This window comes from Pneumocystis jirovecii (genome assembly GCF_001477535.1).
Source record: "Pneumocystis jirovecii RU7 chromosome Unknown supercont1.4, whole genome shotgun sequence".
Taxonomy (NCBI): domain Eukaryota; kingdom Fungi; phylum Ascomycota; class Pneumocystomycetes; order Pneumocystales; family Pneumocystaceae; genus Pneumocystis; species Pneumocystis jirovecii.
This window is the reverse complement of record NW_017264778.1, coordinates 177,362-197,883: the sequence shown is the minus strand read 5'-3', so window position 1 is coordinate 197,883 and position 20,522 is coordinate 177,362. Positions and strand designations below refer to the sequence as shown.

Below are 20,522 nucleotides of genomic sequence, written 5' to 3'. Positions count from 1 at the left end.
ATTATAAAAAAAACTATGATACATGCTTTTACAAAAACAAACTTTTAGTTATAGAATCAATAGAAGATAATCAAAACATTACACATAATACATCTAAATAATCAATAGCTTATATCTTCTACTAACGATAACAATTTTATTTCCCATTTATAACAGCCTTGATTTGTTCAGTGCTCCATCGTGCAACTTCTTTAGTAGAAGAAGAATACCCTGGCTTAGTTCTCCCTTGTTTCAAACATTCGTTAACCCATTCTACTTGAAGCATTGATGAAATCTGGTTTCTAGGAAAAATCTCAGCAAAATCACTATAATGTTTAAAACAATTGCAATCATTCAATTGCTTAACAAACCCCAATAAACCAATCATAGCACGTGTAAGACTTTCCGACTTATCGTGAACATTGTGTATCACCGCTAAAAAACGAAATATATGTTGAATATAAGGAAGAAGCGGATTAGCTATATATCATCAATATTCATAATTTGAATTAATATAGGAAAAATAACATTTCTTCTCTTCTTTTAATGCTTGAACAATACCTACATATGCTTCCACAATACCTTCACGAAGCTGATTTACATAATCAATCATTTCATAACCCTGATCAGGAGTAGAGTATATTGTAGATGCTTGTTGCAAAAGTTGCATAACAACTTCTAAATATTTTATAAAATTACTACCAATTGCAAGAGCAATATCTCCAAAACATGACAAAATTACAGGCTTAACATTAGGATGTAAGACAGAACTCTATAAAAATTAAATAATATACTAAATTGAAATAAACTTTACTTGAAGATTTTGAAGAAGATGAGTCATAAAATTATCACAATATGGAATTACTTTATCGCCTAATGCACGAGAAATATCACCTATTAAACCAACGGCAATAGAACAAAGTTGATACTCCTCAATATTAGAAAGCGCGGAATACAAAAACGGAACAAAAGAATCTAAGTAAACACAAAAATATCCATCCAAAACTAGCTCATGAATTATAAAATTTACACAAAAATCTAAAATATTACCAGAAGTTAAAGCACTAATTGCTAAGAAAACATCTTCATGAATTATAGAATGTCGTGATGCATTTTGAATAAGTTGGAGCAGAATAGTCATAATTCTATCTGAAGAAGAACGCATATCAGAACCTAAACGCCTAATAATACTCTAAAATTATATGAATATACATATTTTAATAAATATATTTCTTACAGTCAATGTATTACAAAGATTAGATTGATGTTTTTCGTGATTAGTACGTTCATCAATCCCAATAATCTGACTTTGAAATGCTATTGTTTGTTCTAACCGCTCAAGAATTACAATTAATAGCCTTGATACTATTGGTATCATATCCATAGAACTATATGTAACCATAGTAGATAAAGCTTCATATGCAGATGTTCGAGAGTTATTTTCATTTATAGTCCTATAAAACTAAATAATTTTATAAAAATATAATAGTTATTTTATACTGTTCTGTTACTCTAAGTAAAGATGATACACTATTCTCAAAATATGGAGACATAATAGACACCTGCTGTTTAGACCTATAAGAATTACCATTAAGTTGCTCAAAAAGATTCATTAACGCCTAAATTATCAATAAAACATTGAAAAAAAAAGTACTAACCCAACAACAATTAGACACTATCCGAGGATTTGCATTAAGACCATTCAAAAGCGCATGAATCAAGCTAGGAAGATGAATTTCAAGAGAAATAGCATTTATAACCAAATCAGTTATACGGCCTAAAGTCCAAGCTGTAGTATCTTGAACCTGAATCACAGGGTCTGACATCATGCTAATTAATACAGGTAAAGCCTCTTGCATCAATGTTTCTAAAAGCTTTGGATCAGGTCCTTCTAAAATAGAACCAAGAGCCATAACACCAGCTTCTCTCCGTTTCCAGTCATCACTTCTAATATTGGCCTCGACAAACGTTAATACAGGCCCAACTATTAAACCTTCTACACATTGAGAAAATAACTGAACACAGGTCCCAGCAGCCATAGAAACATTCCATTCATCTTCGTCTACATCTTCATCTTGTTTACACATCAATTGCAACAGAACTGGCAAAACTTCAGGAAGAGCAATTTTAGCAAACTGAAAGTTCTTTCTTTCTGAAGAAACACCATTCTCAAGAGCCTAAAAGTCTTATAACTTAAATAAAAACAATGATAGAAAATAGTACCTCTTGAATTTCTAAACTAACATCTATTTCTTCTTCACAAACAGTACTCCAAAATTCTACAGCCTGTAATGCAACTTTTTCATCATTATGTTTCATCCCAAGAACAGTAAGACCAAAAAGAGCCTTTTCCATATAAAATCTCATTTTATCATAATAAAGCTGCATTATACGAACAAGACAACCAAACGCAGTTATTTGAACCCTTACATCTTCGCTTTGTGTAGCTTCACAGACCACTTGCATAATATAATTACGCTCCCCTTCGCGTTCAAAATTTTCTTTTACAAATTCTAAAGAATCAAATAAAGCGCTAACAGCAGCAAAACGAACAGAGGAATTAAGCTCTTCTTTTCGAGCACCTTGTACTACTGCTGTTAAAATTGCGTTCGACTGAGCAGCTAAATTTTCAGAATCCTATATATAGAATATTATAATTATACATACATATATATATATATAACCTACCACTGTTTCACAAATATATCCAATTGCTTGAAGAGATGCCTGCTTTAAATTTGAATTCTGACCTTCAGAAACATTTTGGACAAGATTAACCATAAGTTCCGGCCATTGGTTAATTGGAAGTTCTATTGCTGCTATAGCTGCAATGAATTGCGCAGCAGCTTGACCTGCTTTTCCATCTTGAGAGGCTAATGCTAAAAATGCCTATTAAAATTAAACACCATGCTAACATTTATAGAAAAATCTCTTACATTAGACTTAATTTGCTGCTTTAAACTTTGCTCTAGTGAAAACCATTTTTGATTATATTCTTCTTGTCTATGTTTTTCCTAAACATATATTAAAACTATTAATATCAAAACCATCAAAATTTAGAACCTTAGAGGTTAAAGAGTTCTTAAGAGCCAATCCTGATGCACTTCTTATATGCGATGGTGCTTGCTCATTAACGAGTTCTTGAGAAAGCATATGCATATAAGCAGTCTAAAAAAATCAACATAATTTGAAATTCTAAGAATATACAATACCCAATGATCACGAGAAATAACCTCCAATTGTCGCGTTGCTTCAGCTCGAAGCCGTGCATCAGGAGAAAGAGTATTTGCAAGAAGTTCGCCAATATTCATTTTTTCTACCCTAAAAAAACATAAGCCAAAAAAAGAAAAATGAAAACAAATACTTCCTAAAAACAATGCCTAGACTTTATAAAAGGTATTACGAACCAATTTTTAACTATAAACTTATAATCCTAAATTTTTGCTTTATAATTCTTCAAATTTCAACCAATCAAATCTAAGCAAAAAATTTATATTTACCTTATAAAAATATATCACTGTTTCTTAAAATTTCTCAAAGCTATCCTCTTAATTGCAATACTTTTTTAATTTTTATTATAATAATCTTTTTTTAAGAGACGGTTAACCGATACTTTTTAAAAAGCTTACTATTAATCTCAAAAAGAAACAAAAATAAAATTATTAAAATTAAAAAAAAAGTATAAATAATATTATAATATAAAGGAAGTTTTCTGGATTAGAAATAACACGCCAGTACAAAAAACTATTTTAACTTTTATGGATCGAGTAATTATCATTACCAAATCTTTTAAAACATTGAATTAATATTACCAGAATTATAATCTCACAAAAACTAATGATTATGGGATTCGAAATCGAAGCAACGTTTCTACAGGGTTATAATTAAACTTTATTTTTTAATCTTTTTAATAATATCAAGTGATCGACCAAAAAAAGAAGCAATTCTAGATTTAGCAAAGTATAAGGATCAAAAAGTAAGAGTAAAATTCGCAGGAGGAAGAGAGAGTAAAATAGTTTTTATATAAAAGTGTGCTTTACTAAATATATACAGTAGTAGGAATTTTAAAAGGCTATGATTTATTAATGAATTTGGTATTGGATGAAGTAATTGAAAACTTAAGAGGTAAATGATAAAATTTAAAAAATATAATTGAAATTTTTCTTTAGATGAAGATGGAAACATTACAGATCAAAAACGACAACTTGGACTTGTCGTTATTCGTGGAACTACTTTAATACTTTTTTCACCTATAGATGGAAGTGAAGAAATTAAAAACCCATTCTTAGAACAAATTAAAATATAAAGATAAGAGCATGGACTAAATTACCTAGATCAAAATATTCACATTTTAATTATAAATAAGAATATTCCTATTTATAAAAATATTAAATTACAAAATAACATTAAATATATTAAATATAATTGCACTAAAAAAACATTTTCTGACTATTTTTTGTTAAATCAAGAAATGCTGATTGAATGCAATTTTTTAACTATATACTTTAACATTATTACTACATAAAACTCTACACATTACCTCTTTATAACTTACTATTAAACAATTTTGTTCGTCTCTTGATACAAGCATAATCTTCTCATCAACACCCGCATCGAGCTACTAAATATTAAAAATATACAATAAGTTTGGGTCCAAACTTTATTTAAGCAAGTAATAACATGTGCCATATCAACTACAGGATTACCATTTTCATCAACTTGGTGAAAAACGTAGTCTCTTAATAATTTAATAAGATACCTGTCACCAGTTTCTGACCATAATTCATCATGATCAAACTCAGGTCTTTCGTTAATGAACCCAAATTTACATAACAAACGAACTAATCTTCCATTTTCTAATTCACGACACAATTCCGATTCAAGGGTATCATTATAACTACAAAAACAATAAACATAAAGAATAATGTACAATAATATTACCATAGTGAACTATTAAATGAATCAATTATATGACTAGAGACAAGGACGACTAATTTATCGATCGATTTCAACTCATTTTTAAAAAGATAAAAAACAACATCTTGAAAATTTTTAGAATAATGTTTAATAACATAATCAAATGACTCTTTAATATTTTCAATAGCGGTTAAAGAATTACATGCCAAAATAAGTATTAACTGCCCTAACAACGTAAAATCATGATTTTGCAATTGTTCATCATTCTTTCGAAAACCAGGAAGAATAACATCCATTATTCCACAACAATTTAATCTTAACCTTAACTTAAATTAAAAAAAAACAAACTACATATATATATGTATATATATATACCGATTCTTTTCCGTTAATAAGATTTTAGTAAGATCCAAAATCCGAACAGCAAGACCTTCAGCGTGAATATATTTTATAGCAGAAATAATTTGAATAAAATAACCCCATAAAACATGTTCAGAAATTATATCTCGATCATGAGATTTAGAACTTTTTTGCAAATACTGACCAAAATACTTTTCATATAATGTAATAGAAAGTGGATGATAATCATACACAAAAACAATGGCTTAATATTTAACAACAACTCCAAATAAAACATACAACTTACAACTATCACCAAATGCGTTTGTAGTAAATGCTTCGTGAATAGATACTATATTTGCATTCCTAATTCTTTTCCACATTTTTACCAAATTAATAGAAGATTCATTTGATAAACGAAATCCTATAAAAATAAAAAAAAAAATCATACGAATAAAACAAAAACCTTCTAATCGCCGAAAAACGTACGAATATCCGTCATTACTAGAAAAAACTTTATATACCCAAGAAGGGTAACCAAAAATCCTTGTATTTCTGTTATGAAGTGTATCGAGAGGAACAAGTGAATGATATCCAAGTATTTGACTAGGCAAATTGGAATCTATTCGAATTATTAAATAAAAAATTAAAAAAACATTAGTACCCAGTAAAATCTGATGGATAGCTTCCGATTTTCTTTGAAGATCTTCACGAAGTGTATTAGATATAAAAAAATCATAAATTGTTCTTTGATATGGTTCCAAATTTTCTCTATATGGTGCATGAGATGCATATAAATGATATTGTAGCTAAAAACAATATTAAAAAAAAAAAGCAATAAAAACGAATACCGGTTGATAAACAGGTGTCTGTGTATAATAAATCTCGTGATCATAAAAATTGCTTGAAGATGCAGAATTTGCGTCATAAAAAGGAAAAGAAGAATGATTATCAAGCGCCTATAACACATAAGACTAAAACAGAAATAAAAAATATTAAAACAAAATTAATGTCAAGCTTGGAAAATTCTTGATCAATACCAAAAGACTGTTTAAAATTTGTATCTACTAAATCATAAGAAACCAATTCAGGTAAAACATCCTGTTCCCTTTTAATTATGTTTAGACGCATAATCACATAAATTTTATATACTCCTACTTAATTGAGACAGATGATTGAAAATTAGATGGTTGATTAGATAAAGCTAAAGATATTAAAATTAATAGTTTTTTTTTAAGAAATAACATACATAATTTAGAACGTGGAACAAAATCAGGAACCTGAGCTATTGATCGAGAATATAACTTTGGAAATGCATCATTAGAAGTAATTAATGCCACATCAGTTATATTTTTTTTAAATCTAAAGACATTAATAAAAACAAAAATAATAAAACCCAACATTTCAGAAGAAAAAGGAGCATTATTCTTTTCAAAAGCTCGATACTAACAACCATATTAGCTTTTTCTCCTTGATGTAAAATATTTAAGTATATTTACATTTTCATGATTAAAAATACATCCTTTATCAGCAAATTTACAATACCCATGAATCAAAATATTTCTACATAACGTTTGGTTTGCAGAATGATTTACGTCTTTTAAAATCAGCAGATGTATTAATATTAATCATAAGACCTTTCAACTTCGGTTTTAAAACATCTTCACGTCCCCCACTCATTTAAAATCACTTTAATCACAAAAACTATAAAAATACAACAACCGTAATATTATATTCAATAATTTAATTCTATAATTTCTATAATTAAACTTCAAATCGATTAAAAAATAACGTCAAAAATCCACTTTTAAAAATAAATCAAATAAAAAAACAATAAATATTTCCATATTATTCATTAGATATTTCATATTTTTATATCTTTTATCCCAAAGAAGCATTTACCAATATATCATCATTCTTTAAATATAATAAATTCTCTTTTATACATACATACATATACATACATACAATATGTATTTAAAATAATCATAGAATTCTATTTCTAAATATTCAATTCGAATTATACTATATATATGTTATAAGTATTACAGCCATAAAAACCAGAATACTTAAAACACAATTTTATATAGTTTAATCTATATTTAAACCATAAATATATCATTTTATAGATTACATTAAAAAAAATCAGATTTAATATTATTTATTTATACACCAAATATCAAACATTAAATATATTTTTATAAGATATTCAAATATTTTAATTAATTAAAATATAAAATGTTCATAACTAAATTATAAAATTATTATTAATCTAGTTTTATAAAATTAGATAAAAAATATAAAATATATAATAAAATTTTACAAGCAAAATAAAAAACCGTATTTTTATAAAAAGATCTTTAAAGAATTTATCTTCGAAACCAAAGATTAAAAATAAAATGAAAATATATAATAAAAAACAAGCATTTAAAATATTAGGAGAGAAAGTATTAACTGAAAAAATAAAATTAAAATCATGGTGTCCATCAATGGACTTATTAGCTTTTATAACAGTATCTAATGAAATATGGGTATATAGATTAAGTGGAAGTCGTGTATGGGGAACTTTAAATAAAGATCATGAAGCCACTAGTATTGCTTGGAGGCCTGATGGTTATCCAAAAATATATTCAATCTAACTGAAAGTAACCATTAATTAGGTAAAATATTAGTAATTGGTTTAAATAGTGGGACCATGAAACTTTATAATGTTAATGATGGTTTACTCTTACATACAATTGAACCACGAGCTTCCGAATTTGACAAAATTACTTTAGTTAGTTGGGTAACAGAAAAACTAGAATCCACTGAAGAGCAATATGTATAAATTCTCTGTACATATTATACTAATAAATATTAGCCTTTACAAGAATTTGATCCAGCAAAGTTTTTACCGCGTTTAGCATGCATACCAAGTGCAAAATCTAAGTAAATTCATATGAGTATATTTTATTTTGTTTAATTTTTTCATTGTAGAAATTTTTCAAGTTCATCTTTAACAAACTTTGTTTCAACCAATAACGAAGATAAACAAACTAATAAAATGGATCTTCTTATTTCTGGAGATGGACGTGGGAACCTTCATATAAGGTTGATTATATTATTTATTTATATAAACTTATAATATATAAACTTATATAGCGTTTGTGGATTGTTTCATCTTGCTCTTATACCTTTAGTTTCTGCAGATAAAACTATCAATGTATTTTTCTCTTATAAGTTAAAATTTTTAAAAAGTAATTATTTTAGACTTCTAGAGAACTATTATGTCATTTTTCTTCTTCTGATTTACGTATTCAATCTGCTATCTCAAAAAATGAACAAACTCAAGAAGTTTTTATTCATTTATTAGATATGAAAGCATTTAAAGCTCTTGGAACATCTATTACTGAAATAGCCAAATGTTCTACAAATTTTCATTTTCTTCTTGCATATATTAAAGAAGGAATCATAACTATAACTGAAGAGTGGCAAAACATAAACGATATTGAACAAGAATATTTACAAGCATTCTACGATTGTCTCCATGAGCATAATGGTAGTCAAAAATATAAAAATTTAAACTATTATTTAATTGCTTAAAGTTTCTAATGTTGCAACTCCTCGATTAGAATTGTTTTCTTTAGTAATGACAGGGATTCCAAGTGCGCCATTAAGAGACTGGATGACAAAAAAATTAACAGAAAGAGTACAAATTTTTGCTTTATTGAAATTATAATTAAATTTAAGCATTAATTAGGGTCTTAAAAAATGGGAGAAGACTTCTTTAACAAGTTACGAAAACCTTCGAAAATTAACACATCAATACATACTTCCTGCATGTGATAGAGTTGCATTATTACTAAGCAAACTAAATGGTCTTTCAAAATGGTATTTATCTAATATTTATAATCAATTATTACTGACCGGTTTTAGGCCGAAAACGGCAAAGCCAATGTTTATAGAATCTTCAAAAATACAAACATGCTTATATATCTTACATATTCTTATAGAAAATTTATATAATTTTATTAGAAAAATAAATGAAGAAATTCAACTTTTTAAATCATTTACATTATGGATGAAATTTATCTTCGAAGAAATTTCTCCAACTGAATTAAATACAGACTCAACCACTCCCCACCCTGCAAATGCTTTAGATGTTGCTAAATTTATAGGGACAGTATTTCCAACATCATCAATTTCAGAATTTATTACAAGTAATGAACAGCTTGTTTTACCAGATAACTTTGACTCGTATAATTATGATTCCAAAAAAGATAAAATCAAACTTAGTTTTAAAAATATTTTAGAAAATTTAATATCCCATGGAACATTAATTTTCGATAAACCAGCAGCTGAACTTAGTAACCAATGGACTCAATTAATGGATCAATTATTAAGTAAACAAATATCTGGCACACTACTTGATATGAGACTAATAGATTATGTATTCTTTATATAAAATGTTTTATTTTTGCTAATAATTATAAAAGGATGATTACTATTCTGTTTATGTAGCAGGATACCCAAAAAGACAAGAAAATGAAGTGTTTTCACCATATATGTGTAAGTTATATTCATTTTTTTTATAATTTTAATACTATTCTAAGTTCAAATTTTAAAATTTGAATTGCACAATAATGATATTGAAGTATCAATAACTAAAGAATATGTATCTATTGATCTTACAATCAACTCAGAAGAATTTTGGGTAATACAGGACTTAGCTTTTATAGATGACAAAAGTATTATTTTACTTTTATATAAAAACAATAATGGTACCATGTCTCTTTATAAAAAAACTTACTAAATAATTTACAGAAGAATATATTCTTATGGACTTTAACTTTATCGAACTCAATTACCAACCACATACATTAAACAAATCTAAGGAATTATTTAATTTCACATTAGAACAAAATTCTATAAAAATAGAATTTACACATTATAGGAAATTTACTAATGACTTTATACCTCAAAGTATAGCTATAAATGGTCTTCCAGGAAGGAGGATTGGGTGTATTTTGGCAAACGATCTACAAAGGTATCAAATATTTGATATTGATGCAGACGATGATGATGATGATGATGATGATGATGATGATGATGATGATGATGATGGTGATAATGGTGATAATGATGATAATAATAATTAATGGAAATAATAAAATAATATATTAAATAATAATTAATTTAGAATTTCTAATTAGTCTATAAAAAATCTCAATATAATTTTTTTATACCTTAAAACATTTCTTACATTTCGTTAACAAATTTAAGAATCTTAATACACAAAATATCTAAAATCAAAACTATGGATTTAGAAATGTCAGATATACCAAATATCGAAACTAATAATGAAATAGATGGAGAATTCGAACTTGATTCAAATATAGAAAGTAAAAACTTTTAAAATTTATTATTTATTTTAAGTATATTTAGATAAAAGTGACAAAAGAGAAATAGGAAATCTTGCAACATGGACTGTGTATAAGCCTATACTAAAAATCCTTTATACTCATACAATATTAGTTCTTCTTCGAAACCAGGGTTCGGTGTTGAACAACTTCGAAATGATAGTATAGATACATTTTGGCAGTAAATTTACTTAAAATTATTATCTAGTTTTATATAATTATATAACAATAGATCAGATGGCCCTCAACCACACTATATAAACATTCATTTTATTAAAAAAGTATCAATAAAGGTTAAATTTCAATTTTATAATCTATTTAATAATATTATTTAGCTTCTAAGTTTTTATACACAATATCGTCAAGACGAATCATATACACCTTCAAAAATATCAGTAAGAGCAGGAACAGGATTTCACGACCTACAAGAAGTCATAGCACTTGACTTAAATGAACCTAGTGGTTGGGTACATGTAACTTTAGGTGACTGTGGAAAAGAGTTAATTTACATATATCATGACGCTTTTGAATTACTCTAATTATACAAGTGGTCTTTTACGTACACATTTGTTACAATTATGCGTACAAGCGAATCATCAAAACGGAAAAGATACACATATAAGATTAGTAAAAGTTTTCGCACCTCGAATGTAAAAAATCCTTAATTTAGCATAATTTTTTTAATCTTTTTAAAGATATGCAGCAGACGAAGCAGATATCCTTCCATACACAAGTGTAGCATTTTCAAAACACCTTAAAGTACGATAATTATTCTAAATTAACAATACTATATATATATATATATATATCCACTCAAAAACTTTAATGAATAGAAATAATTATATTTAAAATGCAAATACCTTAAATAATTTCTAAAAAAATTTTTGAACATTATAATATAACTAAATACATCTCAAAATACAATGATAATCCAGTTTTCTAGATTTACAAATAATATGAAGTTTTAATGATTATTTATAATTATACTTTTTTCAAATATATCTATATTTTAAGATTAATATTTTTTTTAAAAAAACATTAATATTTAACCAAAATACACAATTAATTCAAATAAACTAAAAAATAATTAATATAATCCATTTTCTACAAAAAATTCAAAGTATTAATTAATATAAAACATTATTTATAAAAATAATCTAATAAAATTAATAAAAAAATAATTTTAAACTTCTCAAAAATTGAACATTTTTTTAATCAAAAATTTCAAATTTAAACTATATTCATATAAACCTTTTTATAGAAAAAAATAAATTACAAAGATCAAAATTAAATTCTAATACAACACATAAAAACAATCCAATTTTTGCTTAGTTTTTAAATCAACTTTCTGTATTTTAATAAAGCATATTTACATAATTATAAAAATAAATATTAGAAATTAAAATGCCACTCTTACTCGCATATCTTCAATTTTCTTCGCTATTTCAGATATTTCACGATCTACAAGACATTAACCTATTTAATATTTTATGAAACATTTTAATGTACCTAACTCATTAGCTATTACTTGTTTCTTGTTATATGGAAGCATTAAAAATCTCTATAAAAAATTATAAAAGAAAAAAATAATCAAAAACTTTACCTCACATAAATCGCCATCAACAACAGATTTCACAGGAACATAATATCCTCTATACATTAAATGATCTCGGCCTATTAATGAAAGATCTTCTGTTCTCATAAGCGCTTCCAATTGCTGAAAAAAATCTACATCTTCTCTTCCTACAAAAGGTAAAAAAATACCTATACTTCCCATCATTCCAGTATAAACAATAATATCACGTCCTCCTGCAATTAATTGAACTTTATGCATTGATGTGAATGTATCTCCTATATAAAAATGAGCTAACATTTTCAATCTCTTTGCAGCACCAAAAAGATATGATTTTTCATGAATAAGCTGAGCACCAGAAGGATCTTCATCTGCACTTTCAGAAACTTCAAGAGGACATCTATTAATCCAAAAATTTCCAAACTTATCTCCAGCAGCTACTGTTTCATAATCTAACATTGTAGAAGTCGTAGTCCACCGTGGAATAACATCATCAGCAAAAACTATCAACCGATTTTCAAGATATTTATAAACAGCAAAATGAATAGACTCCTGAATATCTGCAATTATAATTCTACTTCCTTGAGTATGAAGTTGAACGATACAGTTTGGAACAGCCTATATATCTAATTAAAATGGATACTAATTAAAACGTCAAATACCCGAACTTCACATTTACGAAGACATTTTTTCATTCCCATTTCATAAATTCGTAACATTTTACCCAACCCAGCTAAAAGTCTACCCTGAAATCCTAGCAAAGCCAATGGAATATCATCTACTTCAGTCTATATATAACTTTAGTAACAAAAAACTAAAATGATAAGCTACTTTATGAACTAATTCAATAGATTTTCCTTGATCAATAAATCGATAAATACTAATATAAGCAGCAGAAAACGATTTAGGTGCTAAAATAACATTTTTTCCACTTCCTATAGCCAGAAATATTTCATCATTTTGATTTTTAAAAGTTACCATTGCAATACTAAAAACATTAAAATAAACATGTAATAAAATACAAAAGATACCTAAATGCAGCCTCATTATCATCTAATTCAATTCTAGTAAGAATCTTTTTAGAAAGAGGATCCAAAATTGTAATACATGATGCCCAATTTCCAGATAATCCTCTAGATAGCCCAATATCCTCTGGAAGCAAAATATGATCTCCATTCTGCAATCCTTCAACTCGTTTTTGTCGTTCACTTAGCGGAAGAACATTATGGTCAGACTCAATAATATAAAATATATGTTCATCAGGATGCTTAATAAATCGACGAGGAGTATACATCAAAGATATAGAATCCTGCTTAAGAACATTATCAAGCCTTTCAACCATAAAAATCCTATTTATATTATTAGATAAACTCTATAAACATATTGAATTAAATATATTCAAAACATTTCAGTAGGAACAATTGGAAAGAAATTTAATCATAAAAATAATACTTTTTAGTTCATCATAATAAAAAAATTAATTTTACAAATATTCACTTACTTTAAATCTTGACCTTGAATTCCTACAATACCCTCAGAACATTGTTCACTTGAGAAACCCCAACAATATTCAAGGCTATCATATATCAGAGGCACAAGATGAAGGGAAGCATTAATGATATATGACAACCAAGGTCTTGATGACAAAGCAATAACACTAAGTTGATTTTGAATCGTAACACTAAATAATTTCACTGGACGAGAACCAAGAAATCGTGTCCTAGTATCTTTGAGTTGACCAGTAGAAAGTTCAAGTACACTTCTTAAATAAACTCCATTAAATAAACCAATATGCAAATAAAATGTTTCAATATTCCCGTCTTTCATAGACATAATACACAATGAATTTGGAGGTGCCGTTAATGCCTGTACACTCAAACTTTCAAGAGTATTCTCAGGTTCTAAAGAAATAATACGCACAGTACTATCATCACACCCAACAGCCTAAATTATTAACATAACAAAAACTTAAAATCAAAATAATACCAAAAATGGATGACGTTGCCGTCCTTCTGGTACATGACCGATACTCAAACTAGTAACAGAACCTGTCATTTGTTTTCTATCTTGATACTCATTTAAGTTCCCTTCATCATCTAACTCAAAATAAACAATTTCACCATTTGACAATGCAACTACAACTTGTCTCTGATTTGTAGTTACTTGTACAATACTTCGATGTTGAGGAGTCTTCCACTCATTAACCCGCTTATCAGCTTGAATATGTCTTATTCCCTTAGGATGAACCTGAATTAATGCATCATCACCAAGTTGTTGTACTGCTAATGTTGGGCTAGAAGAAAGAAATCCTGTATCAGAAACTTCCTCAACAGTCTCGCCTATTGACAAAACCAAAGTTCCATTAACAAATGAAAGCACAATGTATGCATCATATTGATCAGATGAAGTAAGCTTTGTTGTCCAGACAGCAGTAGGTGAACCAGGAAGCCCACTTGCAACTATTTCATTAACCTCTAAACCATAACGTAAAGTTCTAAAAGTAGATCTTGGACCTCTACCACAAAGAGCATATATTTGCGGAGCGTCTTCATCCGTAAGATTCAATATCTTAAAAATATTAACATTTTTTTTAAATATAGAAATATTATAAAAATATTAACAACCTTTGAATCCATCAAAGGATTCATACTATTCAAATCATCTACAAGAAGTAAATTTTCCAAAGATCTAGGACGAAAATATGAAGGTTCATATCCTTCATTTAAATCTAAAACAGGAAAATCAACACTAGAAAACTCAATTTCATTATTATCATCCCCAAGTTTTTCAAATTGATATAAATGACTAAAATTAATATGTAAATAAACAACAAAAACTATCATCAAACATACTGATTTCCATATTCACTTGCTACAAACAAAAAACCAGATTTTAAAATAGATAACCCTGTAGAGACAGGCACCGTATCAAAATACTTTATCTTTAAAGATTCTACTTCTCCATCATTCGAATCAATAGTCACTTTAAATAAATCTCCATCTTCATTTTGTAAAAGAAAAAAAAATGCACCCTAAGAACATCTAAATAAAATAAACCAATAAATAAAAGCACATACTCTCATTTTATGAACAACAGATGATACTATAATCTGTTTTTTTTGAGAATTTTCTAAGGAACCTATACGTGTTGGAATAGGTATTCTATGAGTTTTCTTCCCTTTATGCTTATAGAATATAGAACCTTCAGTACAAACAAGAGCACCAGACGGACCATCAGATCCACCTGGAACTGTAACAAGAAGATTAGCTTTTCGATCAACTGGATCACTCCATTTTCTCACAACATGATTTAATCCAAGATCAAGCTCATAATATGTAAGAACCTAGAAACAATGAAAAAAAAAAAAAAAAAAAAAGCCTTACTTTTTGTATTTCACGATATGCCTTTCCAGAAGGATCAGACTCTGCTTCTGTATAATCCACTTCTAGAGCAGCAAACACGGGATTCTCATACCCTACATCCATTCCGATTAAGTGAAAAACTAAAGAACAACTTTTGTGAGCCTCTAAAGGAGAACTAATTGTAAGATTTGTAGCAGAATCTCTATTTAATACATATACCAACTTATTTTTCTCAATTGATGCTATCATGGTGGCCCGCCCTTTAGGGTCAACTGCAAGATATTGACCAGGAACAACTCTCCTTACGCCTGACTTCCCATATGTTTCTTGATGAACTTTAGAAAAAGCATTAGAATCAGGCTTGTATTCTAAAATTGTAATACGACCAGAATCAGAGCCAACTATCAAATGATCTATTATAAATAAGATTACATTATTTCCTTTGAAAAAATACCCTTATTAGTTCCAGCTAAACGAAATCCTACCAATGTACGTATTATTCCATGTACATCATGAGACAACAATGATTTTATTTTTCCCAAATTAGGATCTGGTTTAAGAAGCTCCAGACGTGATCCACGAGCAACAATTATTTCTTGTTGCTTCTGACCTGAGAATTGTCCAACCACTGATGCACTAATACCTGATGGAGGAAGCAAAGTTAAGGAGTATAAAAACATATTTGGTGCTATCGCGCTCATTTTAAATACCAAAAAAATATTATATGCAAATAAATAAACTCTTATGGATACTGATTAGCTATACTTCTATGAAACCAAACCTAAGCTTAAATTAATTATATTTTCTTTTCTGACTAATCGACTTAATATAATTCTAAAACTAAGATCGATCTTGAAAGCATATTCAAAATCTAAGTTTTAGGTCACAAACCTAAAAAATAAAACTAATCACTCAATAATACTAAAACATTATATATATCCTCATATTATTTAAACATAATATAGGTTTTACTAAGGCTCCTACCTACACCTGATACTTATCAAGCTTATTATTTTTATCAAAAAGTTCTAAATTAAAAATAAAAACAAACTTGTATTAAAGAACAGTTAAATAAAATATGTTAATTTTAAGGAACACAACAAAGGCATAACACCCATAAATCCAAAGAAATAAAAACCGGTGCAAAAATATATTAAATTTCTTATGGCAATACATCAAAAATTCTTCTACCATTCATAATACACCCTTTTAATTATATTTCTATGAAAAAAAACAAAAATATATTAGTTTTAATAAGCCCAAAAACACTCCCTAAATTATGCGTATATTTAAACAATCATTTATTTGGACAAAAAAATCCAATATTCAAATTTGTATTAATTCTGTAAAAAAGAGCATAAAAAGTTGTTCCTTATAAAAATCTATATTATTCCATCAAAGGGAAAAGACTAATAATGAACGTAAGAACCCTGTAGCCTAAATTCCTTCCCCAATTAAACTCTGTATTCTGATTATGACCTTGATCATGAGATATAGATTGAGACAATTCAGGCTCTGAACCAAGAGAAGATTGCTCATTCCTATGTGAGTTCCGATCTCTGTCTTAATTCAAATATTAAAATAGTTAAACCAAGCTATTTTATCCTACCTCGATTAATTATTCTTTGAAAAAAAAGCCTTATGCTTAATAAACGTCCCGTATGCCAAACTACTAAAATTAATATTAAAATAAAGAAAAAGAAATATACAAAAAAACTGAAGTGCAATAATAACCAATGTACAAAATCGTATCCATGAACTATTTACAGAAAATAGTCCAACAAAGAATGCCAGCCTTATAAATAACCATAAATGAACAAATATCATACGAAGACGCTCATTGTTTATACCAGGATTCTGTACGTGAGAGTCTGAATCAACAGCGGTATTTAAAAACTGTGAATTATTTTGTACATTTTGATTTATATGTTGTACAACATTTTCAGAAGACATTAATAAAACTCGATATGGACTCCTTTTTTCAGTTGAAAAGGATTCTTTATCCAAAGAACACACATTAGAATGATTTAGGATCTTAAGAAGACATAGTTCATTACTAAATATATTAAAAAAAAAAAAAAAAAAGACTAAATAATACTTAACAACTGCTGCTTGATAATAAATCGGAAGCCAGGTACAATCGCAAGAACCAGAACATGATTTTACCGTCTCGTCCAACGTATTTTGCTCTGTTTTACCTAATCCAGGAATATCCTGACTAAACGAATCACAACCAAGAACATTAAAAGGAATAAATAAGCCTGGAACACTCAATGACAGTAAAGAACTTTCAGAAGCTGTTGTTAAATGAAAAGTCACCGAATTAGGATCCTATTAAAATAAACATTTATATTTATGATAACAAAAAAAATACATCTTTAATAAACTGACTAATTTCTTGACTATTCTTTGCTATACAATCACCAGATAGAAGCTGCTGTTCTGAAATACTAACGTAATCTTTAAATACAGCGCTGATCCAATTTTTCAAGACACCCACAGTTAGTTGTCTGTTTACTTCAAAAACAAATTCACTCAAGTGAGGTATCATAGAAGACTTGACTCGAACTTTTATCTTACAAGGCATATGCCCATCACTATTATCTATATCATACATCTTTTAAAACTTATTACATATATTTAAACAATCTGTCATAATTACTCATCGTTTCTCACGTCCGTTAAAAGCTTTCAGAAAAATAACTGACCATTAAAAAATCTATTTTTTTCATTCAAAGAACATAAAAAACATAAAAAAACATTTTTCATTTATATCACTACTATTAATAAACATCAATTTTATTATTAAACTTTTTACTAACTATATTTAATATTAAAACAATTTATAAAATATTCTAATAAATTAAAAATCTTAATTTATTATAGTAAATATTTCATTTTAGAAATAAAATATTCTTTTAATATCTAGTATCTTTCTTCATATTTAATATCCTTTTTCATAAATAACATGTTTTAGATTAAACCTTTAAAAAATAACCAAAAATTTAAAAAACGTTCAACCATCAAAATTCGAAAATATGCAATTTTAAAAGAAAAAATACAATTAATCTTATAATTATAAAAATCATTATATCAAAATCCGACTCAAATTCTAATCTCAAAAAATATAAAAAGATATTTCCTCTGCAAGATAATGTCAAATATTACCGCTATTTCTTTTTTTACTCAATACAAATTAATAAAAAACACAGAATCAAATTATCATAGATCTATACATTTTATCTCGAATTTTTTTAAAAACAAACATTCTTCTCAACATTTAAAAAAAAATCAAATACATCACCAAGATGACCTTTTTCATTGTCTTTCTAAATCACCCATTCAAAGTCTTCGAGAAAAAGCAAAAATTATTAAAAAATATGCAAAATGTCCAATTTCCAACAACCCTATTTTTTTTGAATGCCCCAACTGTGGTTATCCTACACATAATTCAGAAATTGAGTGGAAAATAGATAATCAACATAAAAAAATTTGCAAAAAATTAAGAGAAGCAAACGAAGACGAACATGATTTACATAGTAGAAGAGAATTATATGAATTTGCATTACCCAACTCTCAATTCAAAGATGCAATTATAAGCTTTCAAAGCTGGTATTCATTTTTTTATACTCGCTCATTTGAAGGAATTAATTCAGAGAGATCAGTTAGGCATCTTTCTAAATTACTTACTTATCCTCTTACTCTTTTATCAATTATTCATGAAGGTTCTCCATATAATATAAAAAACAGTTTGACAATAAAAGGACTTAAATCTCTTCTAGGTTTTGTAATAAAAATATTAATAAATCATTCACTTATATTTTATAGCAATTAGATATGTTTTGCATGAAAATCCTAAAAACGTAAACTCTATATCTAGAAATATTTTAGTTATGAATAAACCATTTAGGATATTTATTTTAGGAGCAAGAGCAGAAAGTGCATTGCCAAGATTTGTATGGATGCAAGGTGGTACAAATTTATTTCCGAATATTCTGTTTCATATTTATTTCATTGGACCAGAAGCTTCTAATATAACAAGTAAATCAAAAAACAATGACTCTTATTCGAATTCTATACAGGAAAACTTTAGCCCGAATTTAATCTTCAGTACATACTCAGAATACTATCACAAATTACATGAAAAAGGAATTTTTTCACCCTTTGACCCATGTTATGACATTTTTTATCTTCCTAATCCTGGAATAGGACACCAGAATTCATCTAGCTGGAATAAGACAATAAAATACTTATTAGAAACTCAATGTGCAATTTTTACTACTAGTTGTTTACTAGAAGACATTCAGCAGGATCTCAACTTTCTTGAAAAAAATTATAAAAATAAATATGATATATTATTAAATCTTACAGAAAATATATTTAAAAGCAATAAATGGGATGTTTCAGTTTTTAATCCAAAAGATATCATTCAAGCTAATGCATATATAGCGGGTTTCAGTGGAAAAAATATGAAATAAAATCGATTAACTCATCTTTATTATAACAAATATATTAATCCAAAAATGAACAAAAAAATGAACTAAAGTCTATTAATGTTTAATACATATCAACTTAAATCTTATTTTTTGATTCATTTAAAACAATTTTAACTTCTATAATTTTATATAAATTTGTTAATGCAGAAAAAATAATATTATATTTAATATCAGTTAAATAAAATTTCTAATAACGTTTTTATATAATATATATAATATATATTCTTAAATATAAACAGTAAAATTTCCAATTATTAAAAAATTGTTATTAAACCATTAATTAATAACACATTAAAGTATAATTTAAATGTTTTTAAAGTATACTATTGTAAAATTTCAAATACAACACAAAAAATTCAATAACCATAAACATACATATAAAACCTTTAATTACATAAAATAAATTAATACAAATAATATTAATTTTTATAAAAATTTTATAACTTATTAACATTAA

At 27.0% G+C, this 20,522-nt stretch overlaps 8 protein-coding genes across 8 annotated transcripts; 4 read left to right on the top strand and 4 right to left on the bottom strand.

Moving 5' to 3' along the window:
* Positions 1 to 136: 136 nt before the first annotated feature.
* On the bottom strand, positions 137 to 3,290 carry T551_00990 (karyopherin beta; the record flags this gene model as incomplete). Its single annotated transcript, XM_018373253.1, has 11 exons — positions 137 to 459; positions 508 to 751; positions 794 to 1,171; positions 1,217 to 1,433; positions 1,480 to 1,598; positions 1,638 to 2,156; positions 2,203 to 2,616; positions 2,668 to 2,868; positions 2,916 to 2,993; positions 3,043 to 3,147; positions 3,192 to 3,290. The coding sequence occupies 11 exons, from the start codon at positions 3,288 to 3,290 to the stop codon at positions 137 to 139; spliced, it is 2,697 nt and encodes an 898-aa protein (XP_018230421.1).
* A 447-nt stretch (positions 3,291 to 3,737) lies between these two features.
* On the top strand, positions 3,738 to 4,285 carry T551_00989 (Sm-like protein LSM7; the record flags this gene model as incomplete). Its single annotated transcript, XM_018373252.1, has 5 exons — positions 3,738 to 3,746; positions 3,795 to 3,856; positions 3,901 to 3,986; positions 4,033 to 4,104; positions 4,149 to 4,285. The coding sequence occupies 5 exons, from the start codon at positions 3,738 to 3,740 to the stop codon at positions 4,283 to 4,285; spliced, it is 366 nt and encodes a 121-aa protein (XP_018230420.1).
* A 124-nt stretch (positions 4,286 to 4,409) lies between these two features.
* Positions 4,410 to 6,915, bottom strand: T551_00988 (uncharacterized protein; the record flags this gene model as incomplete). The annotated part of the gene is made up of 15 exons (XM_018373251.1): positions 4,410 to 4,475; positions 4,520 to 4,597; positions 4,639 to 4,876; positions 4,921 to 5,217; positions 5,272 to 5,500; positions 5,543 to 5,659; positions 5,702 to 5,857; positions 5,900 to 6,044; positions 6,087 to 6,194; positions 6,238 to 6,343; positions 6,394 to 6,439; positions 6,485 to 6,597; positions 6,637 to 6,680; positions 6,735 to 6,832; positions 6,873 to 6,915. 15 exons carry the CDS (start codon positions 6,913 to 6,915, stop codon positions 4,410 to 4,412), a joined length of 1,884 nt encoding a protein of 627 aa, XP_018230419.1.
* A 719-nt stretch (positions 6,916 to 7,634) lies between these two features.
* On the top strand, positions 7,635 to 10,373 carry T551_00987 (uncharacterized protein; the record flags this gene model as incomplete). The annotated part of the gene is made up of 12 exons (XM_018373250.1): positions 7,635 to 7,848; positions 7,896 to 8,056; positions 8,096 to 8,163; positions 8,212 to 8,325; positions 8,377 to 8,437; positions 8,485 to 8,773; positions 8,820 to 8,923; positions 8,975 to 9,105; positions 9,151 to 9,664; positions 9,711 to 9,783; positions 9,828 to 9,995; positions 10,039 to 10,373. The coding sequence occupies 12 exons, from the start codon at positions 7,635 to 7,637 to the stop codon at positions 10,371 to 10,373; spliced, it is 2,232 nt and encodes a 743-aa protein (XP_018230418.1).
* A 158-nt stretch (positions 10,374 to 10,531) lies between these two features.
* On the top strand, positions 10,532 to 11,402 carry T551_00986 (anaphase promoting complex subunit DOC1; the record flags this gene model as incomplete). Its single annotated transcript, XM_018373249.1, has 7 exons — positions 10,532 to 10,616; positions 10,660 to 10,705; positions 10,750 to 10,815; positions 10,867 to 10,927; positions 10,970 to 11,133; positions 11,183 to 11,284; positions 11,330 to 11,402. The coding sequence occupies 7 exons, from the start codon at positions 10,532 to 10,534 to the stop codon at positions 11,400 to 11,402; spliced, it is 597 nt and encodes a 198-aa protein (XP_018230417.1).
* Positions 11,403 to 12,033: 631 nt separating this feature from the next.
* Positions 12,034 to 16,270, bottom strand: T551_00985 (U2 snRNP complex subunit RSE1; the record flags this gene model as incomplete). The annotated part of the gene is made up of 13 exons (XM_018373248.1): positions 12,034 to 12,095; positions 12,144 to 12,195; positions 12,238 to 12,825; positions 12,870 to 12,995; positions 13,039 to 13,195; positions 13,239 to 13,556; positions 13,709 to 14,151; positions 14,194 to 14,775; positions 14,829 to 15,012; positions 15,060 to 15,238; positions 15,284 to 15,550; positions 15,591 to 15,982; positions 16,024 to 16,270. 13 exons carry the CDS (start codon positions 16,268 to 16,270, stop codon positions 12,034 to 12,036), a joined length of 3,597 nt encoding a protein of 1,198 aa, XP_018230416.1.
* A 625-nt stretch (positions 16,271 to 16,895) lies between these two features.
* T551_00984 (uncharacterized protein) lies at positions 16,896 to 18,186 on the bottom strand (the record flags this gene model as incomplete). The annotated part of the gene is made up of 6 exons (XM_018373247.1): positions 16,896 to 16,940; positions 16,999 to 17,132; positions 17,179 to 17,241; positions 17,279 to 17,625; positions 17,668 to 17,900; positions 17,944 to 18,186. 6 exons carry the CDS (start codon positions 18,184 to 18,186, stop codon positions 16,896 to 16,898), a joined length of 1,065 nt encoding a protein of 354 aa, XP_018230415.1.
* A 537-nt stretch (positions 18,187 to 18,723) lies between these two features.
* T551_00983 (uncharacterized protein) lies at positions 18,724 to 20,047 on the top strand (the record flags this gene model as incomplete). The annotated part of the gene is made up of 2 exons (XM_018373246.1): positions 18,724 to 19,351; positions 19,398 to 20,047. 2 exons carry the CDS (start codon positions 18,724 to 18,726, stop codon positions 20,045 to 20,047), a joined length of 1,278 nt encoding a protein of 425 aa, XP_018230414.1.
* Positions 20,048 to 20,522: the final 475 nt, after the last annotated feature.